Source organism: Mytilus galloprovincialis, chromosome 12, assembly GCF_965363235.1.
Source record: "Mytilus galloprovincialis chromosome 12, xbMytGall1.hap1.1, whole genome shotgun sequence".
Lineage (NCBI taxonomy): Eukaryota > Metazoa > Mollusca > Bivalvia > Mytilida > Mytilidae > Mytilus > Mytilus galloprovincialis.
This window is the reverse complement of record NC_134849.1, coordinates 3,364,723-3,386,570: the sequence shown is the minus strand read 5'-3', so window position 1 is coordinate 3,386,570 and position 21,848 is coordinate 3,364,723. Positions and strand designations below refer to the sequence as shown.

At 32.2% G+C, this 21,848-nt stretch overlaps 1 protein-coding gene across 4 annotated transcripts in view; it reads left to right on the top strand.

The window, feature by feature from the left end:
- The window catches only part of LOC143053780 (oxysterol-binding protein-related protein 1-like), a 102,452-nt gene that overhangs the window by 45,067 nt on the left and 35,537 nt on the right, over positions 1 to 21,848 (top strand). For all 4 annotated transcript variants that reach the window (XR_012971445.1, XM_076226562.1, XM_076226560.1 and 1 more), the window contains exons 15-16: positions 7,405 to 7,591; positions 10,899 to 11,010. Coding sequence is in view for 3 of the 4 variants with exons in the window: in XM_076226562.1 (XP_076082677.1) it covers positions 7,405 to 7,591; positions 10,899 to 11,010 (299 nt within the window). In the remaining variant the exon portion in view is untranslated. The remainder of the gene's footprint in view (positions 1 to 7,404; positions 7,592 to 10,898; positions 11,011 to 21,848) is intronic.

Genomic DNA, 21,848 nt, shown 5'->3' with positions numbered 1-21,848 from the left:
AACAAGCATTTAATATATTTGTAGTTTCTGCTGTGACTGACAACAGGACAGTTAAAAGTTCAATAACTTATACATCAAGTCAAATTTCTTGGAATAAATAAATAATAAATTGCGGACAGCTACGATTTTGCACTTTTTCCTGTAACCTCAACTCATAAACTCATAAAGAAATAAAAAGTAAAAATCTTGCAATAAATAATAACTTGCAGACCGAGCTCTACCATTTTGCACTTTTTCCTGTAACCTCTTAACTCATAAACTCATAAAGGAATTAAAAGTAAAAATCTTGCAATAAATAATAACTTGCAGACCGAGCTCTACCATTTTGCACTTTTTCCTGTAACCGTCTTAACTCATAAACTCATAAAGGAATTAACAAGGAAGTATTTTGGTCTTGTTGCTATATAGTTATTTCTGATCATGTTTACATCAAAACCATATGCTGTACTTTTATTTAGTAGTCAGTTGTCCAAGTGTAGCAATAATTGTTATGGACATTCAAAAACAACTCATCTTACTGGAGTCCTGGCAGGATAATTAGTTTGTTGGCTTTGTCTGCCAGCAACATTAACCAACGAACAAAAATGACAAACAGTAGTATAGATATTAAATTTTTATAACAAAATTTGAATATGATACTTGCTTGACTTGGCACAAACATGATGATGATCTCTTATACAGTTTGCAAGGTTTTGCAGATTTTCTAAATGTTGTAGCTTTGTGAGCTTTCACAACGAAGTCTGCTTATTTTATTGAATATATTCTGGTGTTTTATATAAAATTTAAGATGTGGAAGGATTTTCCAATGAACTCTTTTCACCACAGACCAAATGGTGTAGATGTATAAAAAAAAACATAAACCATCTCACAACTTTTAACAATTAGCAAAACTCATACTGTATTGTAAGCTATATAATAACCAACATGAAAAATGAGAAACAATACAGATTAGCTATCTTTTATTTAAAAAATTTGGATACCAGTTTTACTTGCTTATGTAGAAATCAATGATCAGGTTTCTTATATTTTCCGATTCATTATTATTCATGAAGTATCCTATTTAGTACATTTTTGTGGGTAAAGATATGCCATGCCATGAACTTAAATGTTAAATGAAGTATGTACATTTTCCATGCACTATAGGCTCAGTATGTAGCCAAATCCATCAAATCATATAGTCACAATTCAATATAAAATTTCTCCTCAATTCATGAAAAACGGTACCCACAAAAAAAGTTGTGAATCCACACTTACTGTTATAACATTTATAAAATAGATGATTTCCCAAAGTATATCAAAATCTTGAGTGTGGCTGACATTAACATTCATATATCCTTTCAAATTACAAACCCATTTAACCTTGTAAACATAATAGCCCAACTTCTTCAGGTTTTGGTCCATTAATTTAATTGCGGGTTCTGCCTGAAAGGACTCTGAATGAGACTTGTAGTAGGTCAATGACACCTCAGTAATAATTATGTCAAATAGAGATTAGGATATTGATACAGCAGAGTAACTTAATTTAACTGCTGAACAGAAGTATATATTTAAATGTAAATAAATATGTTAAATTTGATCTAAATTTCAGACAAAGAACATTACATATTTGGTTTAAACTACTTTTACAAATTGTGACTTGGATGGAGAGTTGTATCATTGGCACTTATACCACATCTTTTTATGGCCCTGCATCGAAGTCGTCGGTGCCATATAATTTTACCCTTGTCCAAAATTCCCTAATTCAGTCATTCCAGGGATGATTCCAGGTGTTTTCAAATGGGTCCCTTGAACATCAAATTGGGAATTTTTATTCTAATTGGGAATTTTTTAATCATAAAATCTAAGACGAAATAACATTATTTTCCTGAAAAACGGAAAATGTATATTATTAAGTTTAACCTGTACACTGATGTTCATGTAAGTTGTAACATTTTAAATAATTCTGGATGGGCTACTGTTATTACATGAATATCATTGAACATGATGCACTAGTCTATCATCTGGTGCAGGAAAATTGGTACCGTTAATTTTATTACTACCACTGGGTCGATGCCTCTGCTGGTGGACTATTAATCCCCCAGGGTATCACCACCCCAGTAGCCAGTACTTCGGTACTGGCATGAAAATACGGATTTTTTGTGTTATTAAAATTTACTGTTACAAAATGATAGAAATTATTATAAATTAAGGAATGTATCTCCCTCATGCAAAGCTCTGATTCCTTTCACGGATTTGGCTATACTTTTTGGACCTTTTGGATTATAGCTCTTCATCTTTTATATAAGCTTTGGATTTCAAATATTTTGGCCTCGAGCATCACTGAAGAGACATGTATTGTCGAAATGCGCATCTGGTGCAGGAAAATTGGTACCGTTAATTTTATTAGCTATAGTTACCTAGGCCTATTAAAAAAACATATATTTCAGCTAACATAAACCACTGAAAAAAATCATTCATCGGGTATTTTTTCAACAGCAGGTCATCTCTATAAATTTACCTTAATTCAAATGGATTTCAAATTGAACTGGTCAATTGTCGAATTCAGAAAAGCAATTACAAAAGTTCATATACTTAATTGATAAGATATTTAAAGCATTGAACCAGTGTTCTTTAAAATTATTTGGATCATCTTCAAAACGTTTGAAATAGTTCAATAATGATGACATCGTGTTTCATGAATGGTCTGTCATCATTATTGAACTATCATCAACATTATTTTCAAAAAACGCTCAAACTTTTGTCTTTTGAGGAAATAATTTCTTTTACAAAACAAGTTTTCATCATATTATATAACCGGCTCTGCTGGGCGATCTGCTTTTACGAGATCGGCGTCCATTAAACCTTATCCATCAATGTTATATCAAAATTTGAATTTGCTCTCTGTCGAGGTCTGCTTTGACACCCATTTTTATCAACCTGCTGGGCGATCTGCTTTTACAAGAACCAATACTCCCATAATGTATTAATCAATTGTATTCGGCTGCTAAAATTGTTTCCCACATGTTGACATAATTAAATCGTTGTTACTAAGATGCGATCGTAAACAGCATTCTCATCCGAATTTTAAAACGTTTTGACAACAAACTATGAAAAATTATAGTTGCCTTAATCGGTGACAGAAACTTTTCCGGAAATATCGATTTTTATTTTATTTTCCTGAATTGGGAATTCATTTTCATGTACATTTTTTTGGGGCCGCTGGCCAATTTAAGGGCCGCTCAGCGGCCCTAATCTACATAGTGGAATCATCCCTGCATTCCGTCATTCTGTCATTCCGCAACAAACCATTATACGTAGTTTTTTTCTAAACGCTTTCAGATATTGGGCTGATTTTTGGTATGTGAGTTAAACATGATGAGTTTTTACAGATCAAATTTAAGTTTCGTTCTGCTCCGCTCCTGCTGAAATTACGGGCTTTGGACTTTGATAAATTGATGAAAATCACAGTTATACACTCAGACATTTTTTCTAAACTCTTTCAGATATTGGGCTGATTTTGGTATGTGAGTTTCAATGTCCCTTTTTGGTATCTTTAGCCTATCTTTTCTGCCTGCATATATTGACCATTACCCAGTCCTAACTGCCCAATTCAAATTAGCTTGATAATTTTTACTGTAAATTTATGGTTTTAAACTTTTTTCCACAATATTTAGGAGTCCAGTCAGTTTGTTTAATTTGATAAATATCTTAGATGCCTTTTAACCCACATTTGTTGGGAACACCTGTCCTCAAATACAAATTAATCTCTTTAAAGTCATCTTTGTATCACAACAATTAAATCAAATACCTTATTTTTCTATCATATTATGTACAAAATGATTCAATTTTGTTGTAATTGTACACTTTGATTTTTGGTGGTTTAAATTCCAGTGAGTTGATAATGCATTGATGTGTAAAAGCCCATATTTTTGGTGTTTAAGTGGTAGTTTCTTTTCTTTGACTGTTTGCTTTATCTTGATATGAAGATTTTTATGTTCCGAGGTCAACAAGGACTCTAGATGGTGCTCAATGAATTGGAGAATATATGATTTATTTATTTAGCCTCCTTTCAACTTTAATTCAATTATTGTAAGATGAATTGAATTTTTTCAAAATTTAAAGACATTCCTGTGAGAGTTAAATTTGTTTCGTTCAAATATTTTGATGGACAATATTTACATTCATGCATTAAAATTAGATTGATAAAAAAATTGTTGGTTGTTGATAAAATAATTCTTTTACCTCAGATAAAACTTGGGACTAGCAAAACAATATATGGCTTTCAATTTAAAATCCTAAGAAGGGACTTGAATATTGGGTTGAAACCTGGCTAATTAAGTCAAACCAAAGACTTTCAGGGACGGATCCAGCCATTTTAAAAAGGGGGGGGGGGTTCCAGCTATATGCTCCCATTTAAATGCATTGATCGTCCAAAAAAAAGGGGTTCTCCAACCCCCGGAACCCCCCCCCCCCCTGGATCCCCCAATGACTTTGATATTTGGTATTTGCTGCTTCTCTGCTTCTCTGCTCTGACAGCCCATGGTGTTAAAGGAAAAAGACTAAAGACTGGTTGAGTAAAAATAATATGTCCGATTTAAATGTCTTTCATTGTGAAATAGCAGGTTCAAAAATTTGTGAAATAGCAGGTTCATAATATATATATGAACACTATTTTCTTCCAACTGCCAATATTTTTATACGATTGACAGAACGTCTAGTGTCTGTGGTCTAGTTCAAAGCAGGGTGAATGTCCATGTTACATTTTAAAACATGTACTGAATTATCATGCATTTCCTGGTAATTTTCGGCTGGACATTAACACCTACCCATTATATCCATCACATCCAATTATTATAAACAACAAAATGACCACCGTTGTATACATGTAGTTAATTGATATATGTCTATGTAACAGTGTATGTAGTCAAAAAATTAAGATTCAAGTGATCAGAAACAAAATGACTTTAATAACGGCAATTACATGTTTATTTGTCCCTGTGAGGCAGACATTACCACCAATCAACACAAATAGTTAATCACTTCACCCTATGTCGGTAAACTGTCGGAAGTGCACTTTTACAGGTGAACAGATTTAAATTGAAACGTAATTTGATAAACTGTTTAGAAAATAATGGATGGTAGATTAAAATAGTTGAATGTATTAAAAATATTCTACAGTTTACTCACTGTATAACATGTACATGATAAACCATGTTTGGAAAATAAGTGGGTAGACGATCGTATGGAAAATAGTTGACTTTTATAACAGTGGATTATTTGGTGTCTACCGGATTAAAAATTACATGTATAGGTATAGTTTATATTATGATTAATTATACATGTATATATAATTATAAGTAATACATGTACTACTACATGTTAGTGGGTAAGTTGAACTCTATTAAAAGACTTTAAATTATACAGAAGCATAAAAAAATTAAGAAACATTTAGTATTTAAACCATGAAAAACAATGTAAGTCATTCTGCAGACTGGGAATGTATACATGTATGGAGTTGAATGAGAAAAACTATTGTTACTGATAAATTATGTTTTAATTTTACATGAGAGTAAATTACAACAAAAAAACATGTATGTATAATTAGACCCAAATTTATTAACATATATATAAGTTTATGTGTGTAAACAAAGGTGGTGTACATGATACAAGAAGGAAATGTAAACATATAAGAAGTTTAATGAGAGAAAATGTAAGTTATCCATGTTGTTACAAAATGATATAAATTATGGTTTTTATACATGAGGGTTAACTACCACAAAAAACTATACCACATGAGACTAAAATCAATTTAGTTCAGTAAAATGTAAGTTTGTAAACAAAGGAAACATAATGTATAGCATTGAATAAAAGGAAATGGTACGAAATTTTATTTTGTAAATAAATTTGATGTGGTAGATTTATACACATAAATGTGGGAGTATAAACTAAAAGTGTTGTGTGACAAAATTCAAAGCAACTAATAAACTTTTGAAAGTAAAAAGTATAATGAAACAGAGCTAAAAGGTAATATATATGTAGGCGAATGATATTGGGGTTGATGTATATAACCTCCTACTCAAAATGTTCAAAATTTGGACTGTGAATGGAAGGAATGTTGTATTAGGTATAAAGATTGTAATTCATACTTCGCACCAACTTAAAAAAATTAAGAGGAAATTAAGTTATTGGTATGATGGCTCTCAATCTTAATCTCTGTTGTTTTTCAAGATAAAGAAATGTTGCGTACGTCCAGTACCAAATATTCACTGTATCGATTGTTTCATATTTGTTCTCATGTTGAAGGCTTGATTAATAACTGGTTCCAAATAAAATTCATTCTTGAGGAAACCAGAACAGAATATGTTTCTTAGACTTGCATGACTTGTGACTTGATTCAAACCATTGTTTGTTGGATTCTCATATTTTGCACATTATGGCATTGATTCAAGTATTGAGTAGGGCAGATTCAAGGATCAAATTTATTAAAATATACTTAGACATATTCTTGTGTACTATAAAATCAAGGACTCATGCTTACCACCTGGTTGTATAGGGTGGGGAAGGTCTGTGGTTTTGCAACCGTAGCCAAAAATTATCTTTGATTGAAACTTCCAATATGATTTTCAAAAATATTTTATACCAGTTGTAATTGACATTTAAGTGATGTGGCCTTCATAGATGGCTATTCTGATTATGTTACATTTAATGGACATCTTAAAAAAAAAATCTACCCTGAGGCTGACGAAAACTAGTAGATTTCATCTCCACCCACCTAAATTTGAAATGTTTAAATTAATATCGAAACTTTTAACTTAATATATAAGGAAATACAATTTACCTAATCTCAACACACTTAATTTTATGAGCCGTGCTGGATAGAAATTGACTGTGTGCAAGTGTATGTTACATGTACATGTATTAGACTGATAGATTTTGGAACATTCAGATTTAAAATAAATAAAGAATTTGGTTTGTTTTGTACTGGTTTCGGTTCATTATATAGTAACTCTTATTATTATCCAAACAGTTACAGACTTTGCATAGAGTATTTTGGACCTGAAATAGGTTATTATTTTAATAACAGATCCATTGTCATATTCTTTTGCATTTTCTATCTGCCATATTAGCTCATTTAACAGATTAAAAATTTTAAAAAATCAACTTGCATTAACAGTCACTAACTAAAACTTTTCTGATTATAATTTTGAAACATGTATACCATAGCTGTCACTTAACCTTACTACAGAAGGAAGTATTTATCAAATTGATTTTATTTTAAGCATTAATCATTTGAATAGTCATCAGGTGTTATTTATTTCTATGCACATGTGTTTCTATATAGAAGATTTGGAAACCCCCTGAGGATAAAAATAGATTATGTAAGTAAACCTGGTTGTTTTCTAAGAGATTTTCTGTTTTTTGCAGCTGAGACAAAAACAGTTGGAAGAAGAGATGGAAAAGTCTAGAGTGTTACAGGAAGCCTTACACGCTCTGGCCACAGAACATCATGAATTAGAGCGAACGATAGGCGGAAAGAAATCTCCTCCTCGGTGCTACGATACGGACGATGATGAATTCTATGACTGTGATGGAGAAGAGAGTGGAGAGTTTGGTAAGTTCATATGCTAAATTATGATTTGTTTATTTTCGTTTATGCCAACTATTGTACATATAAGAGAACTATCTTGATTCTGCAAAAGTTTGATTTCAAACCTACAGAAATTTTATGCTTTATTGAACATTTATAGTTGTGTTTTACCTATACCCACAAAATCTATGAAATATAGTACCCCATATATAATGGTGACTCCACAGTACTGTAGATTTAGAAATTATTGTGTGCATTTATTATTGCCATTTTTTAAAAATGGACAAAAGTATTGCCATAAAATCAAAATGCTGATGTATATGTATCAGATATCTTGATGTGAGTTAATAAAAAATGTTTAATTATTATGACTCTGACCAATCTACCAATAGTCCCATTATTTGCAATTATTAAACCTGGCAATGAACTTACAGTATTTATAAATAATGATGTGACATGCTGTTGTTGTTAACAGTGTAACACATGCTCCTCATATTTGTTAGCCAAGGGTTACGTTCATTGACCCTCCCATAGATGTTGTAATATTTGAAAGCCAAGGGTTACATTTAATTCCCTTCCATAGATGTTGACAAGACCATTAATATTACTGTATATAGTATAGTATAGTATAGTGGACCTATATCTTTATCTGTTTGATCTTATTTATATAAAGTGGCCGTCAATATTACACTTTACTGATATTTTTACACTTGTTGGCAAATGTTTCAGCCAATACTTAAAGTTGTATACCTGCCAACTTTTGTAAATCCCCATTGTGTTTATACTGTGGGACAACAATCTTTGTTGTGATAGTAATTGATAAGCTATAAACAAGCCTTTTCTCGTTTAAATTGTTTTCCATTGTCATTTCGTGATTTTATAGCTGACTATGCGGTATGGGCTTTGCTCATTGTTGAAGGCCGTACGGTGGCCTATAGTTGTTAATGTCTGTGTCATTTTGGTCTCTTGTGGACAGTTGTCTCATTGGCAATCATACCACATCTTCTTTTTTATATCTTTTCTACTTCTTTATTTTTTTTGTAATATTCTTGTTCTTATTTTATTGTGTAGAAAATAAGAATACCAGGAAAAACTTATGTTCAAAGGGAGTTAACTCATAATTACAAATACAAAACTGTCAGGTCGTTTAGGCCAAATAAAAAGGTATGTGTGGTTCCAGTTACATCTGAAAAAAAGTTAGGGTAGGTAGGTATGGATTTTTATATTTTATGTTTTTTATTTACATTGAGTCTATGGAAGCAACATTCTGACTTTAACAGTGCTTAATGAAAAATGACAATAAAATCTTTAGGGTAGGCTATTTTTAAGCCGAAAAAGTAGGGATGGTAGGGTTACTGGAACCACATATATTTTTATTTGGCCTTAGATAAACAAAATCCCTATTGCAGTTTTTTTTTATCAGATGTATTGATTTAATTTAAGTCAGCAAATGTTGTTCATTTTAAGAATACATAAAAAAGAAGATGTGGTATGATTGCCAATGAGACAACTATCCACAAAAGACCAAAATGACGGCCTTCAACAATGAGCAAAGCCCATACTGCATAGTCAGCTATAAAAGGCCCCCCATAAGACAATGTAAAAAATTCAAACGAGAAAACTAACAGCCTTATTTATGTAAAAAAAAATGAACCTATCGCTCATAAAAATAAGAAATTATTGTAAGTTTGTATCATAGATATGCAAATTAATTTTCAACATCTTGTGATCTATATAAAGTATTGGAAAAGTTATAAATAGATGGTTAAAAAAATATATTAGCACTAAAAGGTGGTCAAAGGTTTGTGAAAATATCATGCCTTAAAAAAAAATATGTGTGTACTAAGTACACCAACCTTAAGGAATATCTGTTAATAAACTCATCATAGATATTAATAACAATTTACTGGACTAAGCTTTAAAATGTTGTAAGTCAGACACACTTTTCATCTACAAAAGACACATCAGTGATGCTTGATCCAAAAAACTGAGTAAAAATAAAAGCGCAGCATTGAGAACCCAAAATTCCCAAAGGTAATACCACTTACAGCTTAGATAATGTATTACTGTGGTAGAAAATTCTTAGTATATTTTATAATTTCAAAGTTTTATAAACAATTTATTCGTAATTATGACCATATCAATGATAACTCATGTCTATTGAAAACAGAAATGCTGACTGAGCTGATTTATTTTAATTTATGATGACACATATCTGTCATTTTACTGCCATAAATCATGTTTTCTTACAAGGTTTGATCACCAAAAAAAATTCTTAAATAACCACTTTGTACCAAATGTCCTTTAGAAAAAAAAAAACATAAAATTTTATCACATGACTTTGGAGAACTATAATATACAGATATTAAGCAGTCATCATTCTTCGAGTAAATAGTGAAAATTTCTCCAATGATTGGGGGGTAGGGGGTGCACTTCCTTTTTACAAGATGATAGGAAATGTCACTGCAATTGGTCACATTTTCCAGCTTTGAAATGTGTGAATAGGTGAAGGAATAAAATTGAGAATGGAAATGGGGAATGTGCCTAAGAGACAACAACCCGACCATAGAAAAAAACAAACTATCCAAAATGTATGGTGAGGTTATTAAAGTTACCACTACTCTGATAATTAAACACTGTAATTTTTCTACAGCCACAAATCTCTATGTTAATAAATCAGAGGGGATATTTTATTGATTATGTTGCTATGTTATCTTTCTTGGTGTTTTGGGATGTGTTTTTATCCACATATTTTGCCTCCTTTGACACTGTATAATGGTATTCAATTTTCCAGACATACCTCATGAAATTTAACCAATATGGGAAAGGTTACAATTTTACTTACGCAATATATGAAAAGGTATACACATTTCAAAAATCTAAATTATATGAGGGTGAGGGTAACATCACCCCTGCTGAACTTTTAATTAATTATTGAAGTGCCCCTAATTATCTCCCTTGAATTTTCAGACAGTTTGATGTATCAGTAGCTACTTATCTCCCTTGAATTTTTAGACAGTTGGGTGTATCAGTAGCTAATTATCTCCCTTGAATTTTTAGACAGTTGGATGTATCAGTAGCTAATTATCTCCCTTGAATTTTCCGACATTTGGATGTATCAGTAGCTAATTATCTACCTTGAATTTTTAGACAGTTGGGTGTATCAGTAGCTAATTATCTCCCTTGAATTTTCAGACATTTAGATGTACCAGTTGCTCATATCTGCCTTGATTTTTCAGTTTTGAATACATGTAAGTAATGTAATTATTTCCCTTTATTTTTCAGTTATCAAGACATGTACGAAATGTAATTATTCCCCTTGACTTTTCAGATATGGATATGAAATCAGTAACAAACTTTGATGCCATGTCTTATCAGTCAGCCGACTCTGGAAACTTTACTTGTAATAAATCGCCAAACTGTGATATACCAAAAAATGGAAGGTAATGGCCTGAATTACACACATTATATAACACACTTATGAATGGCAAATTATACACATTACATACCACGCATAATTATTGTCAATTTCACGTATCCTTGACTTGTATGATATTGAAAATTGTATATCTGTTTTAATGTTTTTATACTTTTTTTATATGTTATTTTTTTATAAAGTGTTCAATACAACACAAATCTACAATGGTCAAATTATTTATCATTAAAAGTTTTTGTAACTAGTGAAGTTCATTTATGAGAGAGACATACCGGTAATGATAATTTTACAGAACCATACCAGGGGTGTGGAAATGCTATGCCCGACTCGCCCAACTCGTACATTTGAACAACCGGACAAGTAATTATTTTTGTCTTGGTTGCCCGTGGACAAGTAAAAAAATATACAAGACAAAGTTCAAGTCCAACAAAAACATAAAATTAATTTCAAAACGTATAAAGATGTTTAATTTATGTAAAAGAAACCAATGTTACGCAAGTAAAAACATCAATGTTCATAACGATAAATATGAGCTCTAAATATTACATGATACCGGAAATAGATCGATTACCAAAATAAATAAAAATAAGTATGCGAACCCGAGTCGTGTAACATTGCATTGGCTTTGTCCATTGACCCGGGATCGTCGATTAGGTTTAATCCATCATTTAAAGGAAGTGTCATTTCTTTAAATTTTGTATAGAGATTCAGATTGATAAATACTTGATAAAAAGGTGGACAAGCAAGACAAAAAGAATCATGAGTCAAGTAGAAAACCTTAAATGCAAACGGAGGACACAGAGTATTTAAAAAAAATGGAAGCGAGAATTTCAGACATCGTGGATATCAGATTGCCCCTGTCATCTATGGAAATTCGGAAAATAAATTCAGTTTTTGTCTTATTTATACATGAAGTCTTATTTATAGATGAAAGGTCATTGACAACATTATTTGTTGTCAAAGTGGAAAATAAAAGGGATGCATTAATTGCCCATCAAGACAATAATAAATAATCAAGAAAAAAAAAAACAAGTGTGTCAGTTCAGAGAAACACCACAAAATCAATAGTTTACCTATTATTTAGTTTACATTTCTTCAATCACTGTCCTCAAACTTAGTATATGTACCTACTGGCTACAATTTTTGGAAAATGAAGACTTATTAAAAGGGGATATAGTTACGATACTGTTGTCAGGTCATTAAAGATTGCATATTTTGGCTTTAACATTGATTCACTGATAGGGTCTTTGCATCGGAACTAAACACATTTATTTCTAAAAAAAACAGTTGTTGGCATGACACGGGTTATGTTCTTCTCATATATTTTATGATAGTATGATACTAAACCCCTAACGGGAGGGATTGTACCTGATATTCATATGATAAAGACATAATCTTTCAATCAGTTTAATTGAGGTTTGGAGCTGGCATGTCAGTTAACTGCTAGTAGTCTGTTGTTATTTATGTATTATTGTCAATTTATTTATTTTCTTTTGTTACATCTTTTGACATCAGACTCGGACTTCTCTTGAACTGAATTTTAATGTGCGTATTGTTATTCTTTTACTTTTCTACATTGGCTAGAGGTATAGGGGGAGGGTTGAGATCTCATAAACATGTTTAACCCCGCCGCAATTTTGCGCCTGTCCCAAGTCAGGAGCCTCTGGCCTTTGTTAGTCTTGTATGATTTTAAATTTTAGTTTCTTGTGTATAATTCGGAGTTTAGTATGACGTCCATTATCACTGTACTATTATGCATATTTTAGGGGCCAGCTGAAGGACACCTACGGGTGCGGGAATTCTCGCTACATTGAAGACCCATTGGTTGCCTTCGGCTGTTGTTCGCTCTATGGTCGGGTGGTTGTCGCTTTGACATATTCACCATTTCCTTTCTCAATTTTATTGTTCCATTACTGGCGACCTGAACTTCATTACATTTCTCTGCCTACCGCGCTTGGTTTCGTATTTACTATTTTCTATACAAACTGGAATCTGCTTGTGTTATCATTAATTATGCATGAGAGGTCATTGTGTAGTAATCAGCCAGGAACCAGTTTACAAACTAACTGGTTTCTGCTTGTATTCCACTACACTCGGACAAAGTGTTGTAGTTTGACGGGAACCAGTTTAGAATTTGTAAACTACAAAACGTAATCGGTTATTGTTCATTCCGTTTTGGTGTTTCATACCGACTTTTATGGTTTGAATAAGCTTAAGACCCTTCAAACATTAATGTGATAGGTATATTAAAGACTGTTTTACAAAAGGATGGAACTGTTTTGCTTTCAAAGTCGTACTATAGTGATATCTGTTATGTACGGATTTCCACTCTCACCGGTTAATTTCTTTTTTTACACGTGCTTTTGAAACTTCCTGTTTAAACATCGCAAGTTTTGAGTGAATTTAACTTATTTTAACAATCATGAAGCGTTCCAGAATCATTTTCAAGCAGTTTCTTCTTCTCTTTGATGATGGAAAATAGGTTTTTCTCAAGAAAATACCTCAAACGATCGCAGAGGAATTGAAACGTACAAGTCAAGTCGGCACCTGGTTAAATTGGCATCTAGTCAAATCGGCACCTATTTGACGTCAATTCGGCATCCAATAATATTTGTTATAATATTTTCTATTCAATTAATTAATAACTGTTACCAAGTACATAGTGAATATGTTGTTGTGTATTTAGGTAAACAACGAAACCAAAGTGAAATTATGTTGTTGTGTATAAAGGTAAACAACGAAGCCCTTACCCAAGCTGTTGTTTTAACAATTAGACAATTATTAAAAAAAAATGGAAAACTATGAGTCCCTTTCAATAAATCAAACTTTCATGCCAAATAATAAGCAAATTTAAGGTGGTTTTTTTCAGTAAAGTTTAAAAAGCATTAAACAAACAATCCTGTAAAATGCTCAACTGGTTTAAATAAGGCATAAAAATATCCAATATCTCATGTATTAGTCCAAATTTATGACGTCTGGCAAGGCTGTTTAATTTTTTTTCCTGTGACGTCTTCCTACGAAGTTCGTAGGAAGGCGTCCCAGAAAAAAATTAACATAGCCTTGCGGTCATAGAAAGGTGTCCCAGAATAAAATTAAAAAAGCCTTGCCAGACGTAATAATTATTTTGACTACTCATATATATATATCATTAAAAATACACCAAAAATGTCATTTAGTTGAGAAAAATAAATATATACAAAATGTACAATGAACACCCAAAAATGTGAAAGTTAGTATTTAACTCTTTTTGCTTAAATACTGAAAAAAATTCTGGCAACCCCTTACTTATTTTTACTCTTTTTGCTTAAAATACTGTTAAAATATATATTTAACATGCATGACATGGGTGACGAATTGACTATATCAGGTGTCGATTTAACCAGGTGCTGATTTGTCCAGGTGCTAATTTAACCAGGTGCCGGTTTGACTAGAATTCTTTGACAAATGTTTGAAATTACCTGAGTTTCATTAGACCTTTGATAACAGTAACAAAAAGATTATTTACTTAATATTTTGTGGTATCAGGTCTGTTCGCGCCCAATACACTTTCGCACCTTGCAGGTTCGTACCTCGCACGTTCGCACCCAAGGTCCGTTCGCACTCTACTCATTCACGCTCAATTTTAATTCAAATTCAAGTTGAATAATTGGAAAATCATGATTGTTGTTTTAAATTGCTTTGGTGTAAATACTGAATGTATTTATAGCTTGGTATGAGTAAAACATTGAAGATTTTAAAGGAAAAACACAAAAGATAATTGTTTTTATCAGCTTGGTCCCTTTGATCTGAAACAACGAAACAATAAAATATAGGAACCAAAATATAGCAATCCACTATTATAACCAAAACATGATAAAATCTATTCAACACACAGAAAAAAACATAGTCAGAATCTCACTTCATTTTGAAAGAAGTCAATGAAACAAAGTTATAGCAATACACTAACCAAAACATGATTAAGAGTTATTCAACACAAAATAAAACGTTGACAAAATACCACTTTAATTAGAAAGGATTATTATTATTTTAAACAATACGCTATCCAAAACATGATTAAGATTTATTCAACACAAATAAAAATGCTGTCTCACTTTATTTTGAGACAATGACAACAATTATACTTATAAGAAAACACTTGCTTACAGAGTTATTAAACACAAAACCAATTAAGATTGGGTGCGAACATTTAGGGTGTGAAAGTGAAAGGGGGCGAACATGAGTGGGCGCGAATGGACCCGGATTCAGACTATGTACCAGTGAGAAATATACAAGCCTTTCTACGGTATTTATTGTACAATTCAGGTAGTCTTGACCTATTCATTTGTCTTAAAAAAACAGCCAGTTGTCATCTTCACTTCACACACAAATATATACGAATATCAATTATATGCTTACGAGACATGTTGCATTGTTAAACTAATTACGGTATGTGAAAATCAAGACTTGCATAAAAACTATCCCAATATTAGAGACAGTGACGTCATTTTTCTTCAGAGCTTTCAGCTCTTTGATTATTCAAAAACTGCTGCAAAATTGTCCTTTACATGTCATTTCATTGGTAGGTTTGCTGTTAGGTTTCTGTTCCATTGATGTCAATCCATTTCCACCTTTCCAAATTTTTACACATATAAACAATTATATTTCATTTGTTTGTGATGCACAACAGTGCTAAGTAAGAATCATATATTAGCTAACAAGAAATACTTCAATATTTATTGGGAAAATCAGGGCAAGTAATTTTTTTTCCGGACAAGTAAAATTTTAGGTTTCACTTGCCCGGGGACAAGTGCTCACAACAAATATTTCCACACCCCTGCATACACTGCACTGGGTTCTGAAAAGTTGTTACCACTTTTGTTAACAATTCCAAGACCCACCATCCTTTCTTTCAGGACATGTGTTTACTTTCTGTTTCGCCTTAATTTTAGGTCAGCTCATGCGCAGAAGAGCATTTACAAATAAAATTATTTGAATCACTATAACAATTTGGCTAGCTGTACATTGAACATTTATAGCATAAAGATTTCCTTTAAAAAAGTAATTAAACATATTGATTATGCAGAGCTTTTCGAATGGTTAATTTATGAGAGAGACATAATGATAATTTTACAGAACCATACACTGCACTGGATTCTGAAAAGCTGCTACATGTACCACTTTTGTTAACAATTCCAAGACCCACCATCCTTTCTTTCAGGACATGTGTTTACTTTCTGTTTCGCCTTAATTTTAGGTCAGCTCATGCACCGAAGAGCATTTACAAACAAAATTATTTGAATCACTATAACAATTTGGCTAGCTGTACATTGAACATTTATAGCATAAAGATTTCCTTTAAAAAAGTAATTAAACATATTGATTATGCAGAGCTTTTCGAATGATTCAGCATTTTCAATTGAAATTTAAGACAATATTTTTTTGTACTACTGACTTTATGATCAACATAAGAGGCTTTCTGTAATAGAGATTAATGTGGTCATGACGCTGGCCTCAAGTTATGTGGTTTTGGTAGTCTATGTCTATGATCAGGGTTTCATGTGGCCTCTACAGATATTTTTTTACAGTAAAAACAAATGTAAAATTTCATAAAAATATTTTTTGCATGAAAACTTATTCATGGAGTTGTACTCATTCAACAGTATTTGGTGAGCCGTGCACTGAATTAAATACTGAATTTTGAGAAGTAATGCATTCTATGATTCTAAATTGATCTTCATAGTTTGTGGACTTATCCACAGTATTTTTTGTCTACCCCAATAGGGTTAATTGATTTTTGTTAAATGATCTTTATCATCATTATCAGCAAAAATCGACAAAAAAATGTATTTAAAAAAAAATGCATTGCCTACTCTACTTTTCGTAGAAACAAACAAGGAAAATATTGATTACTGACAAATATGACAAATGCATATATATCCTGATTGTGGTATTGATTATAAAGGTATATTTATTCAACTTCAGAAGGACTGCATATTTTGGGGAGAGGCTTTCTATATAGCACGGAAGACCTGTGCTCCAATGATTGGTAGATATAATGTTTATAATAAATATTTTTTGATAGATCCATCAAAACTAGGGTAAAAAAAAATTGAAAAAAATATATTTAATGCTGATTTTACTACAGCATTAAAAAGTAATGAGGTCAGGGAAGGAATTTAGTGAATCAACAGTATTGTAAACAAGGTCATTGTGATTAGGCCTAAATTAAAGTATTGTTTGTTTCCCCAATCCCGACCCTGCCAAGCTAGGTGTGGGTAGGAAGGTAGGGAAATATTTTATTTTTTCCAAAAAGCTTGAACAATATCCGACGATGCAACAAGCTTAAATAATCAGAAATGAATAAAATAATTTTCTATTTAGTTTTGATAATGAAATTTTATGAGTAGCACCGTTTTTGCAGGGTCGGTCGGGATTGGGGACACAAAGAATATTTTATTTTAGGCCTTAGCTCAAAAATGCTACAAGACCCTATGTTTTTATAAAAGCCAATGCTATATTTGACAATGATGACTGATATATGACATGTATGAAAGCTTCAGATTTCTAAAGGTAAACCAGGTAGTCAAGAAATAGCCTCAAATAGGTTTTAATTTAAGTCCGTTGAAGATGCTGAAGAATATGCTCCACTTATCCTATAGTAGGTGATCACTTTTTAAATAAGATTTAGCTCCCTTTGTCTGAATGTTAAACTTTCTGTTCTGTTAAATTTTAGATGTTTTGGTGAATATTTACGTGTTATGGTGAATCTTTTATGTAAGTTTGTTAAGGTGAACTTTAATATATATATAGCAAACAAAATCAGTTAAATATAAAGGATTTGATTATAAATGGAGAAAAGAAATAAAGACAATAATTGTCTCCTCTTTTTAAACACCAAGTATATGATTTTGCAGTCTTTCAAGATAAACAACACGTAGTTGTCTGAAAACATTGATCCCTCAAAACAAATCACCAGAAATGAACAACTTCCCGTCAAACAAGATAAACAACACAACGGTGTTTGAAAACAATGATCACTCAAATCACTTAACCAGAAATGGACAACTTCCCGTCCGACAAGATACACAACACCCCAGTGTTTGAAAACGATGATCGCTCAAAACAAATTACCAAAAAAGGACAAGATAAACAACACATTTTAAAACTGAGAAGAATTAATATGATTGTAAAGGAGACAGTTTTTCCACCAGAGACCAATTGACATATAGATTTAAAAATCTTGAAAATTTTTATTGATTATATAGGGAATCACTGAAGCATAAATATTTCTGGATCCGCCACAGAGATTAGATGAACAGAACACATACCAAATAGCAAGCTTAATAAATTCCTGAGATCTGTGCATAATATCTGAAAATTGACTGAAAGACTGAAACTGACTTAATAGCAATTTATATTTTAGTCTATTTTACGACAAGTCTGTGAGATCAAAATGAAAAATATTTGAAATAGTTTATTGCAAAATACAGAATCATCATTCAAGAGTGAATATTAAACACCTATAAGGAGTCAATTGATTATTTAAGTCAAAATTTTAGAAAGATGTTACAACTTTGGAGAAAAGAGATCATCAAAATAAGCCTAATTATTAGATGACTCCAACTATTGCCAGTAAGGGACAACATCAAAAGTTCAATGTAGGATAAAGAAAACTTAATTCATATAGTTTTTTCACTGACTCTTAACTTAATTTGGGAAAAATTGATTGACCAATAAGTAAATAAGTATATATATAAAATCAATGTCAAATAAACAAAACTTGCAGCAATTCTGACCCCCACCCTCAATCTATTTGAATTATGTTTTTTTATCCCTCATTGATTTTTTGATGTCGTCCCTAAAGGACAATGTCTTTTAAAATGTTGCTGATTTTTTAAATAACTTTAATAGATATTGAGGTAGAAACTGTGAACAATAAAGATATTACTAAATCAGTTTTACTAAGGAGCAAATATAGTACTCATTGCAATGAAGGTGTTGATAAAAATATCAAAATGGCAAATTTTTACCTGGCTAGCTGTGAGCCTGACTTGTTTGTTCATTACATTGTAACAATTTTATGCAGTTTGCCCCGTGATTGATTTTGGCTCCTTGCAGCCTCTTGATTTCTTATCTTGTACAAGTATATATGTTGTTTTATGTTGTGAATTATAAAATATTTGAAATCAAAATTAATTTAACCACTGGTGTTGCTCCCTAGAGAGAAGTGGACCAAGATTTGCCTACCCTTCCACTTCCAAAGAACATGAGATCAACCTGGTATTTGGTGGGGTTCTTATAGCTCAGTCTTTAGCAGTGGCGGATCCACAACTTTTTATAAGGGGGAGGGGGCTCAGTCTTTAGCAGTGGCGGATCCACAACTTGTTATAAGGGGGAGGGGGCTCAGTCTTTACAGTCTTTAGCAGTGTCGGATCCACAACTTTTTATTTAAAGGGGAAGGGGGCTCAGTCATTAGCAGTGGTAGATTCAGAACTTTTTTAAGGAAGAGGGGACTCAGTCTTTAGCAGTGGTGGATCCACAACTTTTTATAAAGGGACGGGGGTTCAGTCTTTAGCAGTGGCGGATCCACAGCTTTTTATACGACCGCAAATTTTGAAAAAATTTTCGTCGTATATTGCTATCACGTTGGCGTCCGCGTCGTCGTCGTCGTCGTCTGACGTCCGAATACTTTTAGTTTTCGCACTCTAACTTTAGTAAAAGTGAATGGAAATCTATGAAATTTTAACACAAGGTTTATGACCACAAAAGGAAGGTTGGTATTGATTTTGGGAGTTTTGGTCCCAACATTTTAGGAATTAGGGGCCAAAAAGGGCCCAAATAAGCATTTTCTTGGTTTTCGCACTATAACTTTAGTTTAAGTTAATAGAAATCTATGAAATTTTGACACAAGGTTTATGACCACAAAAGAACGGTTGGGATTGATTTTGGGAGTTTTGGTTTCAACAGTTTAGGAATTAGGGGCCAAAAAAGGGCCCAAATAAGCATTATTCTTGGTTTTCACACAATAACATTAGTTTAAGTAAATAGAAATCAATGAAATTTAAACACAATGTTAATGACTACAAAAGGAAGGTTGGTATTGATTTTGGGAGTTTAGGTCCCAACAGTTTAGGAATTAGGGGCCAAAAAGGGACCCAAATAAGCATTTTTCTTGGTTTTCGCACCATAACGTTAGTATAAGTAAATAGAAATCTATGAAATTTAAACACAAGGTTTATGACCATAAAAGAAAGGTTGGGTTTGATTTTGGGAGTTTTGGTCCCAACATAATAAGGGGCCCAAAGGGTCCAAAATTAAACTTTTGTTTGATTTCATCAAAATTGAATAATTGGGGTTCTTTGATATGCTGAATCTAACTGTCATGACTGTGTATGTAGATTCTTAACTTTTGGTCCCGTTTTCAAATTGGTCTACATTAAGGTCCAAAGGGTCCAAAATTAAACTTAGTTTGATTTTGACAAAAAATGAATCAGTTAGGTTCTTTGATATGCTGAATCTAAAAATGTACTTAGATTCTTGATTATTGGCCCAGTTTTCAAGTTGGTCCAAATCGGGGTCCAAAATTAAACTTTGTTTGATTTCATCAAAAATTCTTTGATATACCAAATCTAACTGTGTATGTAGATTCTTCATTTTTGGTCCTGTTTTCAAATTGGTCTACACTAAAGTCCAAAGGGTCCAAAATTAAACTTAGTCTGATTTTAACAAAAATTGAAATCTTGAAGTTTTTTGATATGCTGAATCCAAAAATGTACTTAGATTTTTTATTATGGGCCCAGTTTTCAAGTTGATCCAAATCAGGATCTAAAATTATTATATTAAGTATTGTGCAATAGCAAGTCTTTTCAATTGCACAGTATTGCGCAATGGCAAGAAATATCTAATTGCACAATATTGTGAAATATCAAATTTTTTTTTAATTAGAGTTATCTTTCTTTGTCCAGAATAGTAAGCAAGAAATATCTAATTGCAAAATATTGTGCAATAGCAAGATTTTTTTTTAATTGGAGTTATCTTTCTTTGTCCAGAATCAACTTAAATCTTTGTTATATACAATATACAATGTATATTCACTTTTTACTACCAACTGATAAATTAAAATAATCTTTACCATTCAGTGATAACAAGCAGTTTTTTTTACATCTTAATATTTTATGATGTATTTAAATGAGTAGTTATTGTTGCAAACTCCATTAGAAATTTTAATTGAGATTAGTTTTGGAATAAGGGAAAGGGGGATGTGATTAAAAAAATTGGGTTCAATTTTTCTCATTTGAAATTTCATAAATAAAAAAGAAAATTTCTTCAAACATTTTTTTGAGAGGATTAATATTCAACAGCATAGTGAATTGCTCTAAGAGAAACAAAAATTTTAAGTTCATTAGAACACATTCATTCTGTGTCAAAACCTATGCTGTGTCAACTATTTAATCACAATCCAAATTTAGAGCTGAATCCAGCTTGAATGTTGTGTCCATACTTGCCCTAGCCGTTCAGGGTTCAACCTCTGCGGTCGTATAAAGCTACGCCCTGCGGAGCATCTGGTTATAAGGGGGAGGGGGCACTGACTGCCATAAAAGGGAGCCTGCTACAGTCAGGCTTGAGTGATTCCCTATATAATCAACATTATTTCCCCACAAAACAGAGAGCCCTCCTCCCCCTTGACCTGCCTGTTTAGTTTCCTATTTTGCGTTTTGTATACTAATGTTTTTTTTCTTTTGGTCTTTTTTTTATTTGCTCTTGAATTGCTATTTGTGTTTAAATATGATACTATTGGTGTCTAAACCCACCCCCCCCCCCCCCCCCCCCCCCCCCTCATTTACTGACTGAATTTTGCATTGCCAG